Genomic DNA, 23,964 nt, shown 5'->3' on the forward strand with positions numbered 1-23,964 from the left:
CACCATCGGCACATTGTAGTGTGTGTTCACCACCCCAAGTCAGGTGTCCTTCCATCAGGAACGGCAGTTTTTCAGAGCATTAACAACGTCTGTCGAATTGTAGTTCCCTGTTACTGCGGGCAGGGGAGCCCTGCCAGGGAGCTGCATGTGTTCACGTACTTTGGGGGCCCCTGGCTGGGGTGCATTGAAAGCGCAGAAACACCACCGTTCTGCTGGTCAAGTTTGTGTCCCTCCTCGAAGGGGACTGAGTCGGGCGAATGAGCTGGTGGTGTTCACGTGGACAGAGGGATGTGGTCCTGGTGTGAGCCCGTCTCTGCAGAACCAAACCTCCTGGCCTGCGGCTCCTTTCCCTTTGTGTTTCCAGTGGTGGAGGCAGCTTGTGTTCGGTCTTACCTTCATCCAGCCCAGTGATAGGAACCAAAGGCTCTGCTTCTAACACGGAAGCCGTCAAGCTGCAGGCCTGCGTGGCTTGTGGCGCAGATGGACTTCAGTGCTTTGAGACTCTCCCAGCTGAACTTTTGTGTATCATGGGAAATGTGGTTTGTGAAGAGCTCTATCCCCTAATTCACTTAATTTGAAAATTGGCTGTCGAGATCCTGTTTAAATGTGTGTAGGGAGTAGATATTCTTGAAGATTTTATTTTTAGGTTTAGTAAATAAAAGGTGTCCTGACGGAGTGGCTGATGCATTTATAGTTAAATTCGTCAGTTAGTTGTACTTTTGTTTTAAAGTTCTATCGAAGTTATGCAGTTTAGGTGTCTTTGTCTCTGAATAGAATTTGTTGCATGTGCGCATTTACTGCCCACTTAGTTCTAACATATCATGATACATAAGTTGTGCCAGCAAATTGCTTGTCAGTCCTCCCTGGTTTGGGAAATCTCGAGGGACTTGGACTAACAGGAGATGACATCCGTATTCCGTGAGAGGTTGCCTGAGTGACCTGTCTTCTCCTTCAGGAGACTGGGCTCCATTGTGCAGATGCTCCCTTGCCCGGGCTCCCTGTGAATCCGAACCCATGCTTGTCTAGCAGCGAGGAGTGGTGGTTCTAATGGTTTGTTCTCTGGGCGATGACCCTGAGGCCAGTGAATTGTTAAGTATAGCAACTTTGTCCTCTCACAATCCAGCAACTTAGTTTTATCCCTCTTATCTCTTATTGGGGGTGGGGCTGAGAGTCTCAGTGAATCCAAAAACTGAAAAACTGTAGCTAGAGCAGTTGAGTCTTTGCTCAGTTTATATGCAATGAATATTCAGTTGAGTCAGTGTCCCAAAGTCGGTTCTAACCTAAACACAACAAGAAGAGAAGAGACCTGAGCCCTGAGATTCCTTTCAAAATAGAGAGTTTGTGGGAGTGCCTCCGCTGGTCTGCCCGCAGCCCTCGTCTCCGGTCAGCTGCTCCCGGTGATGGCAACAGGAAGTTATTTTTTGGGTTTTAAGATTTCAAGAACTGAAGGACAGTATAGAGGCAGTGGTTTCCCTTTCTGCCCCGAAGTCCTAAGTAAGTGCCTTGATGGTGCCGCAGTTGTCAGGGTACCTGGACTGGCCTGGTGGGTGACTATCACGTGAGGGAAGATGACCAGCATCACGTGACAGAGCCGGCCCTTGGCAGACAGGAGCTGTCCTTGGAGCGCAGCTGGTCCACTCGGCTGTCCCGAGCTCGGTTTTCTCCCCGGAGCGCGGGGCAGTGTCGTCGTGGGCCTGCCCCACACGGAAAACTCCCTCTGTCATCTTGTTTCAGTTCCCCCAACTCCTCTGCCAACCAACGACGTCGATGTGTATTTCGAGACCTCTGCGGATGACAATGAACATGCTCGCTTCCAGAAGGCCAAGGAGCAGCTGGAAATTCGCCACCGCAACCGGATGGACAGGGTAAACCTCAGCACTTTCCTTATCTTCATGGTGTTTGGCATTGGCTGACATGGTTTTCATAGTTGGAAAAAAGGGACGCCATCTCCCCACATTGTCGCGAAACATGTCGCCCGGGACAGGTGAGGTGTGAGAGCATGCGTGGGCCTTCTCCGTGTGTCTAGGCCTTCTCCCCTTTACCCTCTGCGTGCTCGCGTTGCACGCTTGTTGTTATTCGTTTTTGCCATTAGCTAGCTTTAAAATTTGATTTTAAGGACACTTTGTATTGCAGTTGTAAATAGCTAGTATCACAGGCCATTAGAAAAAGGTAAGTGTAAAAATGGATTAAATGAAAGTGAGATACTAGCTAGCTCTACACTGCTGCCTGTTGGAGGTTTGGAGTCTCAGGGATGTTTTCTTTTTCTTAAAAGGGCCACGTCAGAGCAACACGAGCACCATAGTGCATCGTACATGTGACTTCCTTTTGCACAGTTCCCTATGTTCGATTCAGGGCCCGGCAGTATTTTTAGAAAATGGGGGCATTGTTTTAGAGATCACTCTGGTTAGAGCGCTTTGACCTTCGCTCTAGGTAAAGAAGGAATGGGAAGAGGCTGAGCTTCAAGCGAAGAACCTCCCTAAAGCAGAGAGGCAGACCCTGATCCAGGTAAGACGCCTTCTCCAGGGACAGAGCTTGCGGCCTGACCCTCCGAGAGGCAGTGAGAGCCACACTCTCAGGAAGTTAGAGTTTGACCCCTCCTTTTAGTTGAGAGTTTATGTTACAAGGAAGTTTTAACTGGCTTGCCCCCCCCCCTTTTTTTTTCTTTTTTTAATAAAAATTCCCAACTGGTATTTTCTGGTGTAGCTCACGTATGGTAGAAGGAAAGCGAATCCCCAGCCAGAGCGCACCTAACGCATGCCAGAGAGTAACCTTAGCTTGGCTGTGTTTGTTAATTCTGTGTTCCTGGCAAAAGTCCTCGGTCATCTTCATTCTTAGGCTGGGGCTTTTTTCCAGCTGTACTGAATTCTGTTTTTTTCCCCTATCCTCACCCAAGGACATGCTTATTGATTTTAGAGGGAGGGTAAGGGAGGGGGAGAGGGATCTGTGTGAGAGACACACCGCTTGGTTGCCTCTCCTGTGAGTCCCAGTTGAAACTGCAGCCTTTCCGTTTATGGGACAGTGCTCCGCCCAACTGAGCCACACCAGTCTGAGCTGAGGTTTTTTTTTTTAACAGACTTATTGAAAAATCAAAAAGCAGAAAAGAATGTTCTCTGATACCAGTTCATTTCTAACTTTGTAAGAATGTTGCCTTGGAATCATAGCAGCAACTGTGTTCTCCTTGAATACAAGAGGCACAGGTATTCCTGATAGGAACAGGGATAGCAACCTACAAGACGGATTTAGATTTCATAAAGCTTTTAAACAGTTTAAAGTAGTTGGTGTTTATATTTAGTGGAAACCTCTCTTCTCATGAGAACCCTTTCTCAGAACAGCTAGAAAATCCAGGAGTGTTCATTTCTACATAGCCAGTGCATCCCATGCAGGGAAATTGATCCAGCAGCTTTAGACTATACCTTTAAATGTGGCCAGGTACGGCACAGATAACAGCGTGCGTTCAGTACGAATGACTCAGCAGGACTCACCCTATTACTGGGAGACAGTTCAGAATACATCCCCTATTAGGCTGTGGTACATTGTAGAAAGCAGAGCATATTTTTTCCTGCGGTGCACGTGGAGAAACCAGTAATGTCAGGGAAATGCTAAGGCTTCCTTCCGACACTCGCTTTACCGTGCTTTTACTAGACAAGGAAGCAGTTACCCTAACGAATCAGATAAAGTACAGCCTGCCCTCACAAGCCCTGTCATTCACCATCGTTTTGTGATGTCGATGAGATGCCGTAGCAGCTTCACTCTCATTCATATCAATTAGCCTATGGTGAAACTGGTTTCATTGCACCTCTTTTGGCGTAAAGTCCCAGGAGCTATTGATAATAAGTGAGGACTGACTGTACAGGACTTGGGCCTTAACCTTGCTCCACTCTCTGAACCTGCTGCCAGCTCACACAGGCTCTGGGCCGGGAGAAGCCAGCTTCGGGCTTTCAGGTTGTTTGCCTAGACTTCTGGGTGCCATGAATGATGTTGTCTGCTTCCTGGGTTTAGCACTTCCAAGCTATGGTGAAAGCTTTAGAGAAAGAAGCGGCCAGCGAGAAGCAGCAGCTGGTGGAAACCCACCTAGCTCGAGTGGAAGCTATGCTGAATGACCGCCGCCGCGTGGCTTTGGAGAACTACCTGGCCGCCCTGCAGTCTGACCCTCCGCGGGTGAGTCGTGTGCGGAGCAGGTTGCTGGTGAAGCATATCCTCCGTGTGACCTGCTTTGAAGTAGTGTTTGTGTGGAGCCAATATATGACGCGCAGGTCAGTAAAGTGACATTTTTATGACAAGTTTTGGCAAGGCTGGAAGTAAGGAGAGAAGAGGCAGGAGGAGAATAGTATCTGCTTATGTTAGCTTAGCGTACACTTAGGCTCGCACGTGCCCCCTGAGCTGTGGGAGTATCTGACGCGAAGAGAGCATAACCTCAGGAGACTGGCTGGTAGTTATCCAATTACTGAATTTTTGTAATAGCCTTACTTTCAAAGAATAAAAACATGCCTTCCATGGACAAAGGCTTTGAGCTATTGTGAAGAAAGGGGTAGTTTCTACAGAAACCCTTTTGCGCCAGTAGTCTGAAACTTTTCCATTCCTTCACTCTCTCTAACCTGTCTTGCTTGGTGGGGGATGGAGAGTATTGGTAGGAGGGTATTTGCCTCCTTCTTAGGTGAGCACGTAAAGTCGTTTCTGGGGGACCCGGGAACCGCCTCGTTTGTAATTAAGGTATCGGAGGCTGAACCAGCAAAAGCTCACATGGGAGAAGGACGTGGAAAAACGTGTTTGGTAAGGGGCCGATGTAACTTTCGAACTTAGATTTTGGTGCTTAGAAAGGTAGCTGCTTGTTACTGGTGATAAAAACTTTGGGAAGGACAGCTTTTGTTCTTGTGCCTCACTGCGCTTTACATTCCTAAGAGAGTTTTTAAAGCCTCGTTTTTTCTGTCTATTTCCAATTCCCTGTTCTCTGGATAATAAAGCAACTGTTCCCTCTCGCAGCCTCATCGCATTCTCCAGGCCTTACGGCGTTACGTCCGCGCTGAGAACAAAGACCGCCTGCACACCATCCGCCACTACCAGCACGTGCTTGCTGTCGACCCGGAAAAGGCGGCCCAGATGAAATCCCAGGTACAGGAGGCGGAGGGGCCGCCGCCCTGGGAGGGGCCGCTACGGCCGCCGCTGGGCAGCACTGAACTGTGCTTGGCGTCGGGCCTTAGACAGTGATTTTGATTTCCAAAGACGACTAGGTATGAGAGTTGGTTTTTGTAAAGGTACTATTTTATTTCATTTTACTTTATTTATTTATATTTTGGAAAGGTACTATTTTAAAAATATCTTCTCCATACTTTTTTAAGTACCTTCTATTTAAACAGTTTCTGGAAGTTTAGAAGTGCATGGTTATAGTGAAGAGGTACATCGATACCTGAGTTTATGTGTAACTCTAGTGCCACCAGAATTAATGTTTGAAATCCTTCTCTAGGCAGATGCATCAAACAGATCTTAAAAACTGGTATCTTCTGTACATTATACTTTTTGTTCAAGCAGACACTTCCACATTCTAGGGTGTTGTCCCCATGCTGGGTCTAGCTTTTTTCTTAGTTTAATTAAATTTGAAAGAAAAAAAAGCTAATTAAAAATTATTTTATTTTTAGAGAGAGGGGAAGGGAAAGAGAAAGAGGGAGAGTGATATCGATGTGAGAGAGTTTGTTTCTGGACGCTCTTTCTAATTTCGATAGTGTCCATGCATTAACTTCTTTACTCTCGTATTCATAGTGAGCTTGCCTACTGCAATACTGTTAGCTCCCTTGTAAATCACAAAGTCTCATAGTTCAGCCTATTAATTTTCCTAGAGGGCCTTGTAATGACCTGGCTGATCACATTTTACTTCCTTCCATATTACAAATGCAGCCCTGTGTCGATTGTGGGTGCCCGGTGAATGCCCCTCCCAGCCCTTTGTCGCGTATCTGTTGTGATCGGAAGGCGGGCCGCCCGGCAGTCTTAGGAATGCTGTGGCGAGGTCACTGCTCCGCTCGTCGAGCAGATGTTTGTGTGCTTCCTGTCCACCTGCCAAACTCTGCCCTAGCATCTGGCCGTACAAAGTCAAATAAATCCCTGTCTGCCCTTGAGCAGCTCACAGCCTGGTACAGAATTAATTCTGTGAACTATAAAGGTGAAGAATAGTTGTCCTTAAATGTAGGTTCACCGTTGGAGTTGGATGCTTGGTGTAATGATACAACTCGGGCTGCTAAAGGATGGGAAGGATGAAAGGGGCCAGGTCTGGGGACCCTTAGGGGCCCCTGGTGGGGGCCTGGAGCTCACTTCTCTTCTTGAAGCTGGCTGGGGTAGAAGGGGGAAAGGCCAAGAATCCCCTGGAGTGGCTTCCGGGAAGCTTAGGTGGAACAGTGCACGCATCTTGACAGTGGTTAGGTTTTTCAGGTCGTCTCGATTTTTTTAAAGTAATCATTTTTTCAAATTTTTTCTTGTGTGTGTGGAAAACTTGGACTATTGTGTAGGACATTATAAGAAAAAAGAGCCTGTTCTGTGTGATTAGGAGAGACCTGACCAGTCTGTGAAATGAATAACTAGGGAATGAGTTAACCTGCAAGCAAGATCAAAGTGACCACCCAGTCCCACAGGACGTAGAACCCTCCTAAGAAAATCTCGGGGGGGAAACCCAGTTCTAGCGTATGCTGTTTTCTGTACACTAAGCCTGTACTTCTGGTGAAGCTTGGCTACTGAATTCCATTAACCTTTTGTTCCCTATTCTGTTATGTAAACTCCACAGAGCCCTGAGCATGTTCAGCCTATTAGAACGCACAGATGCAGTTTGGGTGTGAGTGATGTGGCGCTTTTACCCCTCACACCGCAGCTCAGAGGTTCGCCATACGGACACTGATGTCCAGTAATCCTCGCCCTGTGGTTCACGTCCTCACGTGGACGTATGAACCGTCCTCTCCCATGTGGCTCCTTAGTTCATCTGAAGAAGTATAATGTCAACACATGCTAAGACTGTAGGTGGTCCGTGTTTTGATTTCTATTTGCATTTTTTTCTCTGAGGATTTACTCTTGTACTTTCCCATCCATTTACTTGATTGAAAGAATGGCAGATATAAAATTAAATTGCTTCATCCTTGCTTTTACAGGTCAGAGAGCTATCAATCTACAATAAAAGCATCTTTCCATGTAACTCTCCCCCCGCCCCTTTGACCCTTCATGTTAATGGAGGCCACAGAATTAATCCGTTGGTTTAGATCGCCCTCTTTAGGGAGAGCTCAATCACTGCAAGTGTAACCGGACAGGAATAACCTTTTCCAAAAGCTTGTATGAGCTGCAACCACGTGCCTCACTGTGTTACGGGGGTGGAAGTTAGCTTAAATCGCCTTTCTTTTCCACCCTGAAAAGCTTTAAAAGTGAACAGTTTTAATTGCTTTTTTAGAAAAGTGAACAAGCTTGGAAATTTTGCATTCAGAAAGAATAGAGAGCTATGGAAGACGGATGGTAAGGAAGGTCTGTAACATTTAACACCCCTTAAAGTCAAGTTTGTATACACTTCAGCATAATTTTTTGAAAAACAGCTAATTTAATTAAATAAGAATAAACTAGTTATCACCGTGATAGTCATTTGAACCAGTTACTTTACTAGGCAAAGTCTGAATGGTCCCCTCACTCACCAAATCTACTTTTTAACCAGTGATTTCATTCTCTTTACCCCATCTAATCTGACTGGTGGTTAAAAAAAAAAAAATCAGTCATTTCTTTCCCATTTTCACTCAGAAACCTTACCAAGTACATGGCATTGCACAAACTAGGTGTTTTGGCGTTTTGTTTGTTTTTAACTCATTCAGTATGGTTAGTAAGTTCCTCATAAAAATCACATCAATAACTGGCTATCGAGAATTCTTAAATTTTCTTTTAACTTGGAACACTCTGGATAAATTCTCAGATCACTGAAGGGTGTTACACAGTCTGAGCACGTTCTGGCACGTCGGTGGTTGGTAAATGTGGTACGGGGCTAATGCATTCGCGCGGGCCGACCTCTGTGCTGGACGCTGTGGAGGTGGATCTCTTCAGCGGGCCTTTGCGGAAGCGTGTGTGTGATGTCCCTCCTGGCCCGGCTGTTTTGATGAGTCTCCACCACATTGTACTTCCAGGTGATGACGCATCTCCATGTGATTGAAGAAAGAAGGAACCAGAGCCTTTCTCTGCTCTACAAAGTACCTTATGTAGCCCAAGAAATCCAAGAGGAAATTGGTGGGTGCTGATGGTATTTGTATCTAAGTCAGGTGGGATTCTTGCTAAGGCTTGAGACTGATTCAAGAAATAGGACAAGTGAAGCCGTGAAGCTGGACAGTAGCACACTGTGGTTTCAGAAGTCAGAATTCATGTGTCAAGGTCAAGTACTGGCTGTGAGCCACCAGAGCCTTGAGTTTCATTGACCTTCACTCTGTTACCGGAAGAAAAACTAGGGTGTAAAATTGCAAGGGACCGGGCGGGGGGTGTCTCCTGTTACCTTTCCCCTCTTGATTGCTGATGTATCTCAAGGCACCTATTCTACACACATTCCCACTTCCTTTTCCTCTTCTGGTCTCTGTCGTCTCCGTTTATTCAACAAATACTTATTGTGTCTGCTTTGTGTCACAGAGTAAAATGGTGCACTAGCACACGGAGCCTCCTGGAGCTCATGTTGTAGTAGGAGAGAGACAGGCAGGAAAACAAGGGTCAGATGGTGGTGAGAGCTGTGGGGGGAGGCTGGACGGGGGGTGGCGGTGGGGGCTGGGTGGTGGAGGGCCTTGTCTCAGGGGAGAGAACATCGTCGCCACAGGCAGGGACTCCCCCAGAGCCTGACATTTAACCCAAGGGGCCACATTCGAGGAGCTCAGGGAGGTCTGGACATCAGGAGAAATGAGGTCAAAGAAGGAGGCAGAGGCCACTTTATTAAGAGATTTTAGCAAAATCAAGGGGTTTGGCTTTTATTCCAGGATAACCGAAAGCCATTAGAGGCTTTTAAACTAGTGAGTGATTAGGTCTGCATTATGCTTTTAAAAAGAGCATGAATTTAAAAAAAAAATTACTTGGCTGCTTTGTGGAAAGTTGATTAAAATTGGAAACCACCCAGGAATAAAAATCCAGGAGAAAGACGGTGGTTGTGCACTGAAATGGTAAGGGGCGGGGGAGGCGTGGGTGGTCTTTGGGACACGTTTCAGGAGAAGGGGAATGGGGTTGCTGTGGGTTGGGAGGGAGGGTGAGGGGAAGAAAAGCATCAAGGGTAATTAATGCCCAGGTTTTCATTGTGAGCAAATGAGGGGGTGGCGGTGCCAAGTGTTACTGAGGGAAAGCACCGTCTTTCCACGCCTTGAATAGAAGTTGCCTTTGGACACGGAGGGAGGCGTGAGGGAGGCCGCTGGACGGGTGAGCCAGAGCTCTGGCGGCAGGGGCAGGGGAACAGATTCGGGAGCCATGACGCATGGGTGGTATGTTAAAACGGCAAGTTGATGAGAAGAGGGGGTGCCCAGGACAGAGCCCGGCGGTGCCCGGTGCTGGGGCTCTGCGGTGCCACAGAATCGGAAGGCGTTTTGGGAGGTGGGTGACTGTGCTGTCAGCTGGTGGGACGCTCCTCTTGGCAGCTCTCGCCCTCTGTAATGACATGAATTAGTCTCGTTCACGTCCTGTGCCTCAAGTCTAGATCTTTCTGAAAACCTGGCTCCCTGCCATGTCTGTTTGTCAGATGAGCTACTTCAAGAACAGCGTGCAGACATGGACCAGTTCACTTCCTCTATCTCAGAGGCCCCCGTGGACGTCCGGGTGAGCTCTGAAGAGAGTGATGAGATCCCGCCATTCCACCCCTTCCATCCCTTCCCGTCCTTACCTGAGAGTGAAGGTGTGTATGATCCACGGTGCAGCTGCTTGGCAGCGGGGGGCGGGCGGTGGGGGCGTGGGGGCGAGGGGAGAGAAGACGCAGTTAAAAAACTGAAGTCAGATTTTTGAACTTGGATTGTGTTAGAGAGGTTGTGTTCCAGTGAACGTGGGACCAGGAAAGGGAGACTCGGTTCACCAAGCACCTACTAAGCGCAAGCGTTGTAGTGGGAGCTTTCAGATAGTTGGTGTCCATGTCACCGTGAGGTTAGCCATACTTCTCACATTTTATACATGGTTTGTTTAAAGACCACAGTTTTTCCTGGTCTGATTAGCTACCTCCAGTATGTGTAAAACCTTACATGTGGAAGTCATTTTACAGTTTAAATAGCACTTTCATGTTAAGTTATGTTTGTATCTTTTCATAACAGTCTTGGGAGCTAGGTACTGGAGCGGCTGCACAGGTGGCATGAGTTGCCATGGTACTAGGCGGGGATAAGAAGCGATGTTCCTCTCCTTGCAGTCTGCGCGCTCTCTTTTTATTCCCTGGCTGGCTCTTGGCACCTGAAGGGATCTCTCAGTGCTGTGGGTCTGCACCAGAAACAAACGAGCCGCGGAACGAGCCCCGTGCCCTGCTGCGGGGCTGCTGCTGCCGGTGGTGCTGATAAGAGCAGTGGCCACAGCGGTGGAGTCCTCAGCGAAGGCCAGCACTGTGGATGCTCTCAGTTAATCCGCAAAATAACCCTCTGCGGGAGAGCCCTCATTTGGGGGTTCCAGGGTTTAAAGAGGCCAAGTCTGCCCAGGGTCCTGTCGCTGGCAGGTGGAGAGGAAGGGTTTGAATGCAAGCTTTTTGGCCCCGCAGTCCTAGGTCATCACTCGCCTCTGACCAGATGCCGTAGTGCTGGACAGAGGCCCGAGGGAGGCGCCGGGTGGGGAGGAGGGGCCTCTGGCTCAGGCTTGGGACCTCAGTTGCCTTCTGCGCTACTTATCTCGTGGGCACCAACTCAGCTGACCCTCTGGTGACGCAACGGAAGCTGAGAAAGGAGCTGAGCAAAGCAAGAAGCGCCAGCGCTTTCCGAAACCCGCTCTTGTCTCCTTTTCAGAAAACCACAGTTAATGCTGACTTCCGATTGTAGTATTTTCTAAGAAAAAGAACTTTGTGGCTAAGCCCGATAGTTTGGGAATTTCACAAAATTTTCCCCGAAAGACCCAAGACAGACCTCCTGCTTTCTCTCCTACCTTCTAGTCATTACTGCTGGTTGGTTTATGGGGTATTTCAGACAAGGTTTTTAAGGAGTATTTTTTTCTTCACATTGTAGAGGAATTCTAAAATAGGAAATTTGAAAGACGCCTTTTTTTTTTTTTTCTTAATCTCCTTTGTGCTGTTTTGTTTTTATTGTTTTCCTTTCTGCTAGACACCCAGCCGGAGTTGTACCACCCAATGAAAAAAGGTTGGTTTGTCAGAGATGTCCCCTGTAAGACCTTCATTCTGTCACATCCCCAGTGTGTCCAAAGTCTCATGTTCTGTTTCATAGCATCACCGATTTTTTCCCACCTCATTGTTTCAGACGTGGCTGTGGGGGGGCCCTGAGCAGTCCCGTCTCCAGCGCCCAGAATCCAGGGTCAGGGATGCTGGCTGCAAGGCGGCCATCCTGAGCTTTCCGTCTGGGGGACCGCAGAGTAGCACAGCAGCCAAAATGGAGTCTTCCTAAACCCTTTTATTCTGGGTAGACTTTAGAAGTATATCCAATTTAAAAGGTTGGTTGGTTGCGAACTGCTAATATGGAAACGAACACGCTTAATTGCCGGTCAGGTGGAGAGTCTTTTTTTCCCCTAATCTCCCCTTTGTTTCTCTGCCGCTGCTCCCACTGACATCTTTTCCTTTTTTAGCTGTTCCTTGCCCTTTGTCTGTGCCCATCTGTCTGTTGCCAGCCGTCTCAGGTCCCTGACTTACAGCATTGATCAAAACACGCTAAAGAGCCGGTGGGTGAAACTGGTGGGGAGAGGCAAACTCGCTGCAGCGAGTCTCCGCCTCGCAGAGTTAACGTCATGTACGCACTGTGCCGGATCCTTTGCCTCCTTGTTCTCACTCAGTCCCCTGGCACACTGCAGGTAGGATTTTTGCTCTTTTGTAGATCAGGCCGTTGAAGAAGGCTGAGAGAGGACAGGATTCGTGCAGACTAACGCGTTTCTCAGGCGGGGAGACCCAGCTCCCTGAGTGTTCAGAGCCCCTGCTGTTGCTGTTACATACGGTGCCAGTGTCGGCTGCGGAACTTCCCCAGGTTGTTGCGTTGTCCACCGTCCCTGGAGTCACTGTGAGCCAGTTCAGATGTTTTGTCTTAGTGTGTGTCCTGCGAGCCCACTCTTGGCCGTGCAGACAGATTGTGGATGGACCAGGTGGCGTGTTCTGGCTGAGAATGTGGTGGAGGTTGTGCCACGGCGGCTCCTCAGAGCCCGCGAGTGCGTTTAAGGCCTCCCACGCTTGCTTGCGCTGGAATGCTGCTGCTCTATCCACTAGGATGCACCTCTTCATCACTGTGGTAACAGTCCTCTGAACAGCGCATCTTAATATGTTTATAGATCAAGGTGAAATTTTTAGAAGGTTAACTGGCTTTTTTTACCCTCATACCTCAACTGTTTTAAGTTGGGATAATTTAAACATTAACTTTTGGTCTCTTAAAACCACTTGCTTATGTATTTTATAAAATCAGAATGGTTTTGGTTAGTGTTTAAGAAACATGTGGGTTATAGAACCCAGAAAGCATTAGAGCAGCCTGGACTAGGAGTAGGTCCAGTGGCCTATTAGGTTTCAAACAGGATCCTGCCCTTCTGAGAAAAAGGGAGAGAAGGCACTCAGACCTGCGGGGCAACGGGCTTCGCGTGAGCACCCTCTCTGAGGCCGCTCGGAGCCCCTCTCTCAAATAGCTAAAGTGCCGTGTTGCTGTTTCATTGGCATTTTAAAATTACAAAAGCCAGCCCTGGTTCAGCTTACCCTAGAATCAAGTTGGAAGGTTATTCTTTAAACTGCAACTTTTAGAAACATTGCATCATTGTTGGCTGTGTTCTAGGGAGGGACTGCAGTCAGCTGGCCTGTGGGCTTTGTAGCTGCAGTAGCTGCTACCAATGGCTCCGTGCTGATTCTGGTCGGGAGCTGGAGCGCTTCGCTGGGGCGGGCTAGTGCCATCACCTGCCCTTGGCGAGCCCGGGGACGGCAGTAGACTCTTTGCATAGACTCGTGTTTGAATGGTAGCCACTTGCAGGCGGTCACCTCTGAATGCTGAGTATCCTGTCAGGCTGATCTGTTTATAATAAGTTCAAGTCATAGGTGTTAATATAGAGCTGTATAGGCTATTATTAATAACAAGTGTTAGGAAAGCTGGAAGTCACATGCTTTGGAGCTAAAAATACAGAGGATTGCTCCTCATCTTCTCTTGCTGGGTTAGTGCTGGCTTCCGTCACGTTGCATCTTTGGAGCGCCACGCGCCAGTGACATCGGCTCAGGCCACGTCCGACCTTGCCAAGAGGCGTGTTGCTATTCTTGCTCTGTGTATCGAAGGCACCATCCACCCTTGTGCTAGGGTTCTGCCTTTTGGTGGAATGCTCCTGCCTGTTCCTTCTCTAATAGCCATCGAGGATGTGACCATCTCTGATCCAGGCCCTGAGAGGGTGACAGCCTAGTGGGACACAGCGGAGAAAGTCAGTGATTACAGGCAGTGGATTTAAGTGTTACATCCTGGGGGTGTGTCCTGAGAACAACTGTAGCTTGAAGGACAAATAGGGCTTAAGGTCAGGGAGGTTATCTCAGGCAGAAAGAAGGGACTGGGATGAAATGTCATGCTCAAGGCGGACATGCAGGTTCATTGCCGGTCTAACCGTTGTTCCATTCCAAGCGGGCCCTAGGTGTCGAGGGCGGGAGTTGCGGGACGACAGCAGGGAGCTCGGCAGTGCCGCGCAGGGCGCTGCGTGTGTCACATGCCAGGACGCCGTTGGACTCAGCTTCTGTTTCGCTTACAGTAAACATGCTCTTCTGGAGGCTTGCATTCCACCTTTCCAAGTGGATACAAGTAAACACTCTCTCCGCTTCATTACTCCCATCAGCCCTCTGAAAAATGCCTGTTTCATCCATATGTAGGGAGCACAGTGCTTCCTCAGAAATGGGAACCAAGTGGCATATACTGAGTTGCAGGGGGAGGCATTCGGTGGGGCTCCCTGCCCTCCGGAGGGAGTTTGCTGCCTCCCCGAGAAGCAGGAGATCAGCCCGTCCTGGGAAATTCAGCTGCGCTCTCTCTCCACACAGGCTCTGGGTTGGGCGAGCAGGACGGAGGACTGATAGGTGCTGAGGAGAAGGTGATTAACAGTAAGAATAAAGTGGATGAAAACATGGTGAGCCCCTTCTCTCTTCTGCCCCGCCCCACTTTAATTCTGAGGGTCATTAGAGTGAGTGGCATTGGCCTAGAAGCTTCCCAGGAGAGCCGCCATGTGGTGGGCGACGGGGGCTCGAGCTGCGCCACAGGTCTGCCGTGTTGGTTAGCGCCTGCGTCTGAGAGTAAAGGATTGTTTCTCAGCAGTAGCTCATTTCTTGCTATGCAGTGGGAAAATGTATTTGCAACTAAAGAGATGAATAAAATGCCAGAGGTCATTTTCAAGTGAGTAGAGATTTTGTAACTTGAAAATAGAGGAGAGCTGGCTTTGGTTCTGGCACTGCCTTCGGTGTGTACCTCCTGTGAATTACTATTCCAGCACTCCTGTCACTCCTATTTCTGGATTGTTCTGAACTGAGTTTGATGGTTCAACTTGACTTCTTGGTTTTCTGTCCTGAAATATTTTTCCACAACAGCTACCTAGAGGAAAATGTAGGTAAAGGCCCTTGAAGAACCCACTGCTTTACAGTAACCTTGGAGTCACGCTGCCTCCTCCCCCCGGGGCTGTGGCGAGTGGGATTTAGGTGAATGTGACAGGACTGTGGGGGGCCTGGGTGTCCATCAGGCGGCTGCTTCCCTCCTCCAAATAGTAAATGGAGCTGTGTTTATCCTGTTTCCCCGTCCACCCAGTAACTGACATTTTCATGCTGTTTCAGGTCATTGACGAGACTCTGGATGTTAAGGAAATGATTTTTAATTCTGAGAGAGTTGGAGGCCTTGAGGAAGAGCCGGTATGTGTTTAGCTCCCGAACGCAAGGCCAGCTCAATCCAGGACTCCCACGGGGACTGGAAAGTGGGAGTCCCCCCGGGGATGGTTGGCGGGAAAGCCGGCCCTTGGAGCTCCCTCGGACTTTAGAGGCGCGGCCAAAGGACCCGGGCCCTGACTGAGTTGCCTGTCTCTAAGTTGCTGTCTTTCACATCGTGCCGACGGTCACCGGGCTTTGTTGCTCATCTGCTTTGTTATTTTAGGAATCCGTGGGGTCACTGCGAGAAGACTTCAGTCTGAGCAGCAGTGCCCTCATCGGCCTGTTGGTCATTGCAGTGGCCATTGCTACGGTCATAGTCATCAGCCTGGTGATGCTGAGGAAGAGGCAGTATGGCACCATCAGCCATGGGATCGTGGAGGTGAGTGGCGGGGTTCCTTCCGACGTGGCCCTGAGCTGGCGAGGGTTTGCTTGCTGCTCTTGGGAGCTTCGTGGAATTCAAACGTCTGTACTTCTTGGGTGCCGCGCGTCATTAAGCTGCTCCCTGGATTAGTAGGTCCCGTTTGGCAGTCAGCCCCAGCTGAGTTATGTTGATTCCATGACAAAGGGCTGTTGCTGACTTTCAGCATTAATTTGGGCTTTGACTAATAATGCAAGGAAATTTTATAAGAGCACTTTTTGTTGCAGAGGCTGAAAAGTTTTCTCCGATAATTTCCTTAGTGTTTTTTTAGGTGTGTTAGATACTTGAGAATGAAGGACTGTAATTCTTTTCTTTGTCGTAGACTTGTTTTCTAAGGAACAAACCAGATCTGCGACACATGACGCAACAAAGGCAGTCATGCGTGAATTAAGTCTTAGAAACATGAACTAGGACCAATACTGTTCTTTTTTAATTGGGGAAAAAAGGGACAGGATATTTAGAAAGAACTGGAAGAGGCTGTTTCATCTTCTGCTGATTTATAATTAGAACGGCTTATCACTCATTTTTTTGGTGGGTGGTGGAAATCTCCAGTCTCTTGATTCTAGCAAATGAATTCGATAAACAATATAGTAAGCGCTAGAAAATGAGTTCAGATGCTTGTCTTAGTTATTTGGTTTCACCCCCCGTTGGCCATGGGCCTAGTTTTAGAATTCCAGAGCCGGCCGACACCCCGCCGGTCACCCGGCCCCGGTGCGCATTTCACAGGGGTGCTCACCTGGGCTGTCCCGGGCGGTTAGTGCAGGGCTGGGATGTGCTTGTTAGCGTGGAGCTAGGAAACCCAGTTCACTGTTTTCTCCAACTTGGACGGAGCTTCTAGGACCCCAGCTTCAGAAGCATTGCCCCTCGGACCCTCCTCTTTTCTCCTTGTCTGTGTCCTGACCACCAGCTAGTTTGTTTCGCCCCGGGGAAGTGGGACGCCGGGCTGGCTTTGGTCCCTAGAGGATTGCACAGCAAACGGCGCGGGCCTCCTGACCCCCGCGCCCTCCTCTGAGGGGCCCTGCAGTGATCTGCAGTCTTTGTCCTCCAGGTCGACCCCATGCTCACCCCCGAAGAGCGTCACCTGAACAAGATGCAGAACCATGGTTACGAAAACCCGACCTACAAATATCTTGAGCAGATGCAGGTGTAATGGGAGAAGGTGCACCTCCTCCCTCCCCCACTTTAGTGGGGGGGCGCAGCGGGCCAGAGGGGTCCCGCGTTTTGGATCGACTGCTGACCAACAGTTACTTCCAGAGGATTCCACCTTACATTCAGACCTCTTGGATCATTAAGACTGTAAAGTACTACTGTAGAATCACAATTTCCATTCTTTTAAATGGGTGAAAAAAATGTTAATATAACAATATATGATATATAAACCTTAAATGAGAAAATGATCTATTGCAGATATTTGACTGATGTAGTTTTCTTTTTTAAATGAATCGGCATCCCACTTCTATTGTATTGTCTTACACAAGCTCTCTGTAGACATGGAAATGTCCATTTGCAATGATAGGCTGTCTGTGCAGGTCGTTTGTTCCAGTTACATTGTGTAAATCGGCTAAGGCTCATTCACTGTCCTGGTTTTTATTTAAAAAATTAAATAAATAAAAAGGCAGTATTTCCTTTCTAAATGAGCTCGCAGAAAGTGGCTGAGAAACTGAGTGAAGTAGGGAACTGTAAGACCATTGAAGCACATCTTGATACCCTCTCAAAATTACTTCAAAGGACCAGCTTCTTGGAGGTCTGGTGTTCCCGCTGCCGGGAGCCTTGGTGTCCCCACACGAGCCCTGTCACCAAGGCGGGTGAAAGCTTTTGTGTCCCAGCAGCTTAGCCTAACGTATACAGAGTAGGGCGCCCACTACCGCTCTCCTTCTACGGCCAGTTCTTCCACAGGCATTAGCCACTAGTTTGTACATGACCTTCCTCACTGTCCGCCTCTACTTACTGCGGCGTTTCACAGCCCACGTCCCTCCCCAGTAGTGTCCGAATGTGCTGGCTCTGCCTCCGTGGACGTTTGCCTCTGACGGCACCGCTCCTCGCCCCTCCCCGTTGCACCTTGACTTCCCTGCACTCCCTCTCCCGTCACCAGCCTCGTTAGCGTTCACTCAAGACTACAGTTGCGGGGGGCCAGCGGCCCAGGAGAGACCGTGGGAGGCTTGCTTCACGTGGAAGGAGGACGCTGGAATGGCCTGTAGACACCACGCAAAGCGCTGAAGACCTTGTTTCCTTCACACGAATCTTTGTGATGCCTGTATAGTTGATGTTGATGCTCACAGCTTTTGCTTTTTTTTATTCTGAAGGTTCTGGTAACCTGTGGTGTATTTTTTTTTTCTATTTCCCTGTGACTGTTTGGTTTTGTTTCTTTTCCCCTCCCTTTCCCTTATCCATGTCTCTTTATCCATAGTCACCCACTATGCACAGATAAATTTCACCTACAAACTCCTTAATCTGATCTGTGGAGAATGTACAGACTTTAAACACATCAATAAATACTTTAACTTCCACCAAGACTCCTTGTTTCATTGTCCTGGCGGTGCCCCGTGGCGGTGGTGCGACCCTCGGGCCTCCGGGCCGCCGACGGGTCCTTCCCTGAGGGGTGCCGGCTGCCGGCTACCGGCAGGGGCGGGCGGGAGTCTCCTCAGGCAGGTTGGACTCCTGCGTTTGAATTTATATTTTGTAAAATTCTAATTGGTTGGACCTTGAACCTCCCTGATTACTTCTTTTTCTTTAGTTTTATTCTATAATCTGAATGATTGCTTCTCCTTTATCATCCAGTGTTTCTAGTGAACTTTGTAATCGTATTTTAAAATTCCGTAAGAGCTGTTTTCTTTTTTAACATTTTATGATGGTAAATCCATCTGAGTTTATATATTAAAACTTCTAAAGATTTTCTTTCTTGCCCTGATGGGTGTGGCTCACTTGGTAGGGCATCATCCCATGAAACTAAAGGTTTTGACCCCTGGTCAGGGCACGTGCCTGGGTTGTGGGTTCAGTCCCCAGTTGGGATGCGTGTGAGAGGCAAACCACTCGGTGTTTCTATCTCACATCGATGTTTCTCTCCCTCACTTTCATCTTTGCCCTGTCTCTAAAAATAAATAAATCTTTAAATATTTCTTCTCTAAATTGCCTGTTTTCTTTTGCGCTATTGATCTCCTGTAAATGTGTCATGATTGTTTGATCAAACTTAAGAATAAAGTACAAATTTGCTCCAAAAATAAAGGAAGAGGGAAAGTCAGCCAAGAGTTTTGTCCAGCAAAATTTATAAATATGAGATTTTTCTTGGTGCTGGATACAGTGAGTAGGGCTCGTCGTTGACTTTTCAGAAATGATTGGCCTCTATTTCTGGGTTTTTGGTTTTTTTTAAATTTTCAATTACAATTGACATTCAGTATTTCCATTTGAGTGTCTTAAATAACTCACCATTAGGAGGCGATGTTTTCTTACTGGAGGAAGTTCTTCGGGACAGCTGCTTGCAGTACTTTGCACATGGGGAGGTTTTTACTGGTGACCTAAGTCCTTAAATGTCCAACTCCATGTACAGGAGTAAAATCAGGAGCTAATCGCAGAGTCTTCAGTAATGTTTAGTGTAATGCCAACTTACACGTACGGTGTGGTTAACATATATGAGCGTGTATATGTATGACTGTGCGTGGGTGCACATATATGATGTGTCTTCCCTGGGACACTGGAATAGGGAGTGTGCATTTTAAGAGCCTCTGGCCAGGAAGCACCTTAGGACAAACCAGTTAGGCTGGTTCTTTGTAACCGTCAGTACTTCCTCCTGTGCCGCTCCCTCCTGCGGTGGCCACTCAAATTGCTGGCAGGAAGGCAAAGAAACCTGGACAACTTTTTGAATCCAGTTTCTGCCAGAGTGTGTGCTGCACTTAACCCTGTGCAAAACCCGCTGGGAGGCTGACCGCTGCCCATTTCAGTGCCTCCCTCTGCTCAGGCTTCCCAGGCAGTGCTCGTTCCATTGTTTCAAGCTGTACTGCGTGGGTTTTCTCCTTGTGCAGAAAGTGGAGGTCAGGGCTGGTGCAGGGAGCCAGCCCAGGCTCTGTCAGCCAGCCCCTTGCTCAGTACCCCTGGGTCGGCCCTGGAAGTCTGGGGCCATCGGACGAGCTGATGAGTGTCCGTAGGACCGATCCACGGGGCGGCTATTGGAACTTTGCCGCATCACCAACACTCCTGTCCGTGGTGAGTGTTGGAGGAGTTTGGGGCTGGTGACATTGCAGCGGATCCCGTTTACATATTCGTTACCCACAGCGGGTCACGGGGTCAGTACAGAGGCATTCAGGGGTCGAGTTGCACATCATGATGACCAGGCTCGCGTCTCGCCCTCGATTGACAGAGGTCTGTAGATAAGGTAGCTGTGTTACAGGGAAAGGTTATTTGGTTTTTGGTTTTTTTTTGTTTTTTGGAAAGAAAATGCCATGGCTATTATGTAAGTCAGGGACTGGTCAGCAGGCCTCGCCCTAGACCAGCGCCACACTGTCCCCGCATCAGGTACCAAGAGAAACTCGCTCATCTGGCTTTTACTCCGTGACGCAGTCTGCCGCCTGTGGAATGCAGCCCTGCCCACCTTGCTATCAGCCTCAGGTGCCGGCAGCACTCGGCTGACTTCGTGCAAAGTCCTCCTGCCTCCCCGCCTGCTGGCAGTTGCACATGGAAGGCAGCCGCAGTGGCCTGGCGGTCTGCTCTGGGTTCAGTTGCTGAGGCACTGGTATTCTTATTTGAGGAGACCCAGATAGGGATGTGGTAAGTCCCTAAGATTTGGGCAGGTCCAGGGGGTCTACTCTAAAGGCATAATACTGTCTCTCGTGTTACCCATTAGAAACGAGGGACACGGACAGAGCGGATGGGAGGGCCTGGAAGGGCCCTTATGGCTTGTCCTCTCCTTTTACAGTTGTAATGTGGCAACAAAGTCCCACACAGTTCGGCACAGAGCCAAAGCCTGCGGTATGTACAACAATGGGTTCTCTTCTGGGACTAAGGATAAAGTCCTTTTAAAACAAGGGGAACAGTATCTTGCCTTGTTACCTACTATGAAAAAGGAAAAATCATGTTTGTCCTCCGTGCGTAGTTACGTGGAGCCAGCCTTCACGATGGCAGACTGAGTGTACTCCCACAGGGCAGTAGCCCCGGTGGGCAGAGGATGGGACAGGAGACACGATTTGACTTCTTTTGCTTTCCCTAGAAACGGCTTGACTTGACGAATCTTCATAAGGTCCCTGGTCAAGTCCATCCAGGTCTGGTTGAAATTAAAGTGCTGAGATCAGCGAATCTTTCAGATTAGAGCAACAGCGTCCATCAATAAAACATTTTTAGTACATACCTTATATGTATAGTTATTTTAAAATTATATACATGTACTACGATAAATAAAAACTTGGGAAGCATAAAAAGATGATTTTCCACCTGAAGTTTATGAAGGGTACCAAGCTTTTTGGGTCCAGTAAAACATTACCAATTTCAGTACAAGCAAAGAGATGGCCTCAGGTGACGAAGGCCAGCATCCGCAGTGAGAAGTCATGGTGCCAGCCTCTACCCTTGATACGGTGTGGTGAGTGTGGCATTTTCTCTCCGTGGTCCTCTTCCCCAGTAACAACGTAACCCCAAAGTCCCACGGTGAGAAAAATCCCAAGAGAGGGGGCTCCCTACAAAATACTTAACCAATCGTCCTCTAGACTGTCAAAATCAAAACCAAGGTAAGTCAGACTGCCGCAGTCGACAGGAGCTTAAAGAAACACAACTAGATGTAATTTGGTATTAATATACAAAGGACATCAGGAGATCTGAATAAACTACAGACTGCAGTTGGAAAGAGCGAGAGGAAAAAAGCAGAGTTTGTCAGCATCTCCACGGTGGAGTGACTCCCGCGTTCTCTCTGGAAGAAGGTCCCTGTGTGCCTCCCGCATGTACGGAGTGGAGAGTTATGCCCCACCTCCACACCGTAATCCTTTTTTTCCCCTTACTATTTTTTAAATTGTGTTTTAATGAGGGCGCTTAGAAAGTCTGTTGTGAAGGCCTGTTTGTTTCATTATTGTGCTTAATGGCTATTGACACTAAAAAGAGTTCTTGACTGTAGTGGTTTCACTGCCGTATGCATACGGCAAACTTAAGACTGTACACTTTCAATATGCGCAGTTTCGTATGACAGTTACACCTCAATAAAGCTATTTTTTTGAAAAGCCAGAAGAGATACAACAGTTTGAAATGGAAGACGTGCCTCATTGGTTCTGTGTGTTACAACACAATACTACATTTCCAATCCTCTACCAATTCTTTTTTCCATGTTTATACAAATAGATCTTTTAGTTGAGACATAACCGTTTTTTTTTTTTTTTAAGATTTTACTTAGGATTTTTAGGAAGGGAGAAAGGGAGAGAAACATTGAAGTGTGAGAGAAACATCAATTTGTTGCTTCTCATACACTCCCTGCCTGAGGACCGAACCTGTAACCCAGGCATGTCCCCTGACCAGGAATAGAAAACCAGCGACCGTTTGCTTTGCAGGATGATGCCTAACCAACTGAGCTATGCTGGTGAGGGCGGTGAGACATTACTTTTGACAGCAAAGTTACCCAGACACGGACACCTTCCCAGACATTTGTTTCCAAGTTTCTCCATAGCATGAGTTTCTTCAGAAAAAAATTAAAACATGTATTTTTTAGTTTAAAAAAAAAAAAGGATATCTTTAAGCTCAACAGATCTTAAAATACTTTGTCTCAAGATGAATCTGTGTGGTATAAAATGTTTTCTTGATCACTTACAATCTTACTAAAAATATTACCAAGGTTCTACCATATTTTTAAAGTTCTTGATTTTTACAAAAATCACATTGAAGGTATTTTGATGCATATTTTGTATTTATGATTTCCATGTGAGCTAGCACCAGAATTTGGAAATATTTCTTCAATTAAAGCAGCATAGCCATCAAAATTACAATTTTCCCATATTTTATATAATACATTCATTTCTATAAAATTTAAGAGTCAGCTATAATGTTAAAAGGTGGGAATTCTGAAACCATGTTTCCTGGTTCTTTGCCTAATTTGACCACTTGCTAGTTTGGTGACCTTGAAAAAAGTTATTCTCATTGTGCCTTAGTTTCACCATCTGAAAAAAATGGGTTTGGTGATAATACTTCATTGGGTGAGGAGTGAGTAAAGCTCCTAAACCTAGGCTGGTGTCCAGCTCAGAGCAAGTGCGTGATTAACATTAGGTATTATTTTTAACTCTTGGAAATACACCTTCTCTGTACATAGAGCTCACTAAAAAAAAAAAAAAAAAAAAAAAAAAAGTATTTGTGAACTTCATGATGAATAAAATGGGCAAATATTAGACCATAAATTGGGCTATAATAGTGTCAACTGGTGGTCATTGTCACCAATTTATTGCCAAAGGAATCCCAAATTTGAGGCGTGGTGAAGAAGGCAATGTACTCAGTGCGCAATTCATCGGCTGTGGAACAGCATGACACTGAGGTAACCGTGAGGTGGCCCTAGGACAAGGCCTCTCTAGCGAGGCAGCTCTGCTCTGCTCAGGTACTGTCCAGTTACCTGAAAGTCCCCGACTGGTCCCTGATTGGCAAGTCCTCATGCAAATGAGGACTCCAAATCCTCAGTTTGATTGGTTCAAAGGAGTGGAGCTGCTCTCATTGGTTGGTGAAGATACAATGGTGCTAGAGCTGCACAACTCTGATTGGACTGAGAAAGTCTCAGTCCTATTGGTTGAAATATGATTGTAAGAACTCCTTTACAAGGGTTGGCTCCGAAGTCAGGATCACAGTGCAGGTGGGCTTGAATGAGAGGTCCCTGTTTAGCAACGCTTGCTAGGCTCTGTAAATTTTAGCCCAGTTAGCCACCAGGAGCCCTTATTGGGCTCCTTGAACTGCCTTGAAATGCCGTCTTTCATTAAAATATAGTAGGGTGTCTTGAAGAAATGCCTAGCTGCATGTCTGCCCAGGAAATGTACAGGATGAACCTGACGCATCTTACCAGAAAGTGCAGAAATAATCAAAAGGGAGTAGGATTGGTCCAAAGGACTCAGAGCCAACTGGAGGAGGCTCCCACTCATCAAGTAGGCGTTGAGCTAAAATTGTTCTTTTTTCTCAGGGTCAACAATAAAAATATCTGTACTTACGTCTGAACCTTCCAACAACATTGTTTTTGTTAGTTTCTTCAAATCAAATCTGCATCTACCGGCAGAAGAATGGATCACAGTGTTGCCATGTTGTTTTCTGTGTATTGTTTCAGCCATTTGTAGTGTGGCAGGAAAAAGTGATTCTGTATTGGTTTATGAGTTTTTGTCTTTGGCTTTTGTAATTAAGAAACCTCAAGCTATACATTATCATTCCTTAATGAAATGCTGTAAATTACTAAACTGAGTGTTGCATGACAGCACTAAAAAAATTGTAGTAGCTTGTCTTCATGCACTTGACACTTCAAGTCTCATTAAATAAGTCTTTTAATATTCATTAACACCCTAAGAACCAACATACACATAGAGAAAGGAACACCATTATTGGTAGTAAATGTAAATTC

At 47.3% G+C, this 23,964-nt stretch overlaps 1 protein-coding gene across 4 annotated transcripts in view; it reads left to right on the forward strand.

Annotated features, from left to right (window-relative positions):
• Positions 1 to 17,926, forward strand: part of APLP2 (amyloid beta precursor like protein 2) — a 69,525-nt gene extending 51,599 nt beyond the window's left edge. For 2 of the 4 annotated variants that reach the window (XM_054579456.1, XM_054579458.1), the window contains 11 exons: positions 1,735 to 1,865; positions 2,431 to 2,505; positions 4,000 to 4,158; positions 4,981 to 5,109; positions 8,133 to 8,232; positions 9,707 to 9,859; positions 11,250 to 11,285; positions 14,132 to 14,217; positions 14,912 to 14,986; positions 15,225 to 15,380; positions 16,468 to 17,926. In XM_054579456.1, coding sequence (XP_054435431.1) covers positions 1,735 to 1,865; positions 2,431 to 2,505; positions 4,000 to 4,158; positions 4,981 to 5,109; positions 8,133 to 8,232; positions 9,707 to 9,859; positions 11,250 to 11,285; positions 14,132 to 14,217; positions 14,912 to 14,986; positions 15,225 to 15,380; positions 16,468 to 16,569 — 1,202 coding nt within the window. In that variant the 3' untranslated portion in view covers positions 16,570 to 17,926. The remainder of the gene's footprint in view (positions 1 to 1,734; positions 1,866 to 2,430; positions 2,506 to 3,999; positions 4,159 to 4,980; positions 5,110 to 8,132; positions 8,233 to 9,706; positions 9,860 to 11,249; positions 11,286 to 14,131; positions 14,218 to 14,911; positions 14,987 to 15,224; positions 15,381 to 16,467) is intronic. The other 2 variants (XM_054579457.1, XM_054579459.1) reach the window with 1 other exon arrangement.
• Positions 17,927 to 23,964: the final 6,038 nt, after the last annotated feature.

This window comes from Pteronotus mesoamericanus, unplaced genomic scaffold (assembly GCF_021234165.1).
Source record: "Pteronotus mesoamericanus isolate MK-2021 breed Mesoamerican mustached bat unplaced genomic scaffold, CSHL_Meso_final contig_53, whole genome shotgun sequence".
NCBI classification, from domain to species: Eukaryota; Metazoa; Chordata; class Mammalia; order Chiroptera; family Mormoopidae; genus Pteronotus; species Pteronotus mesoamericanus.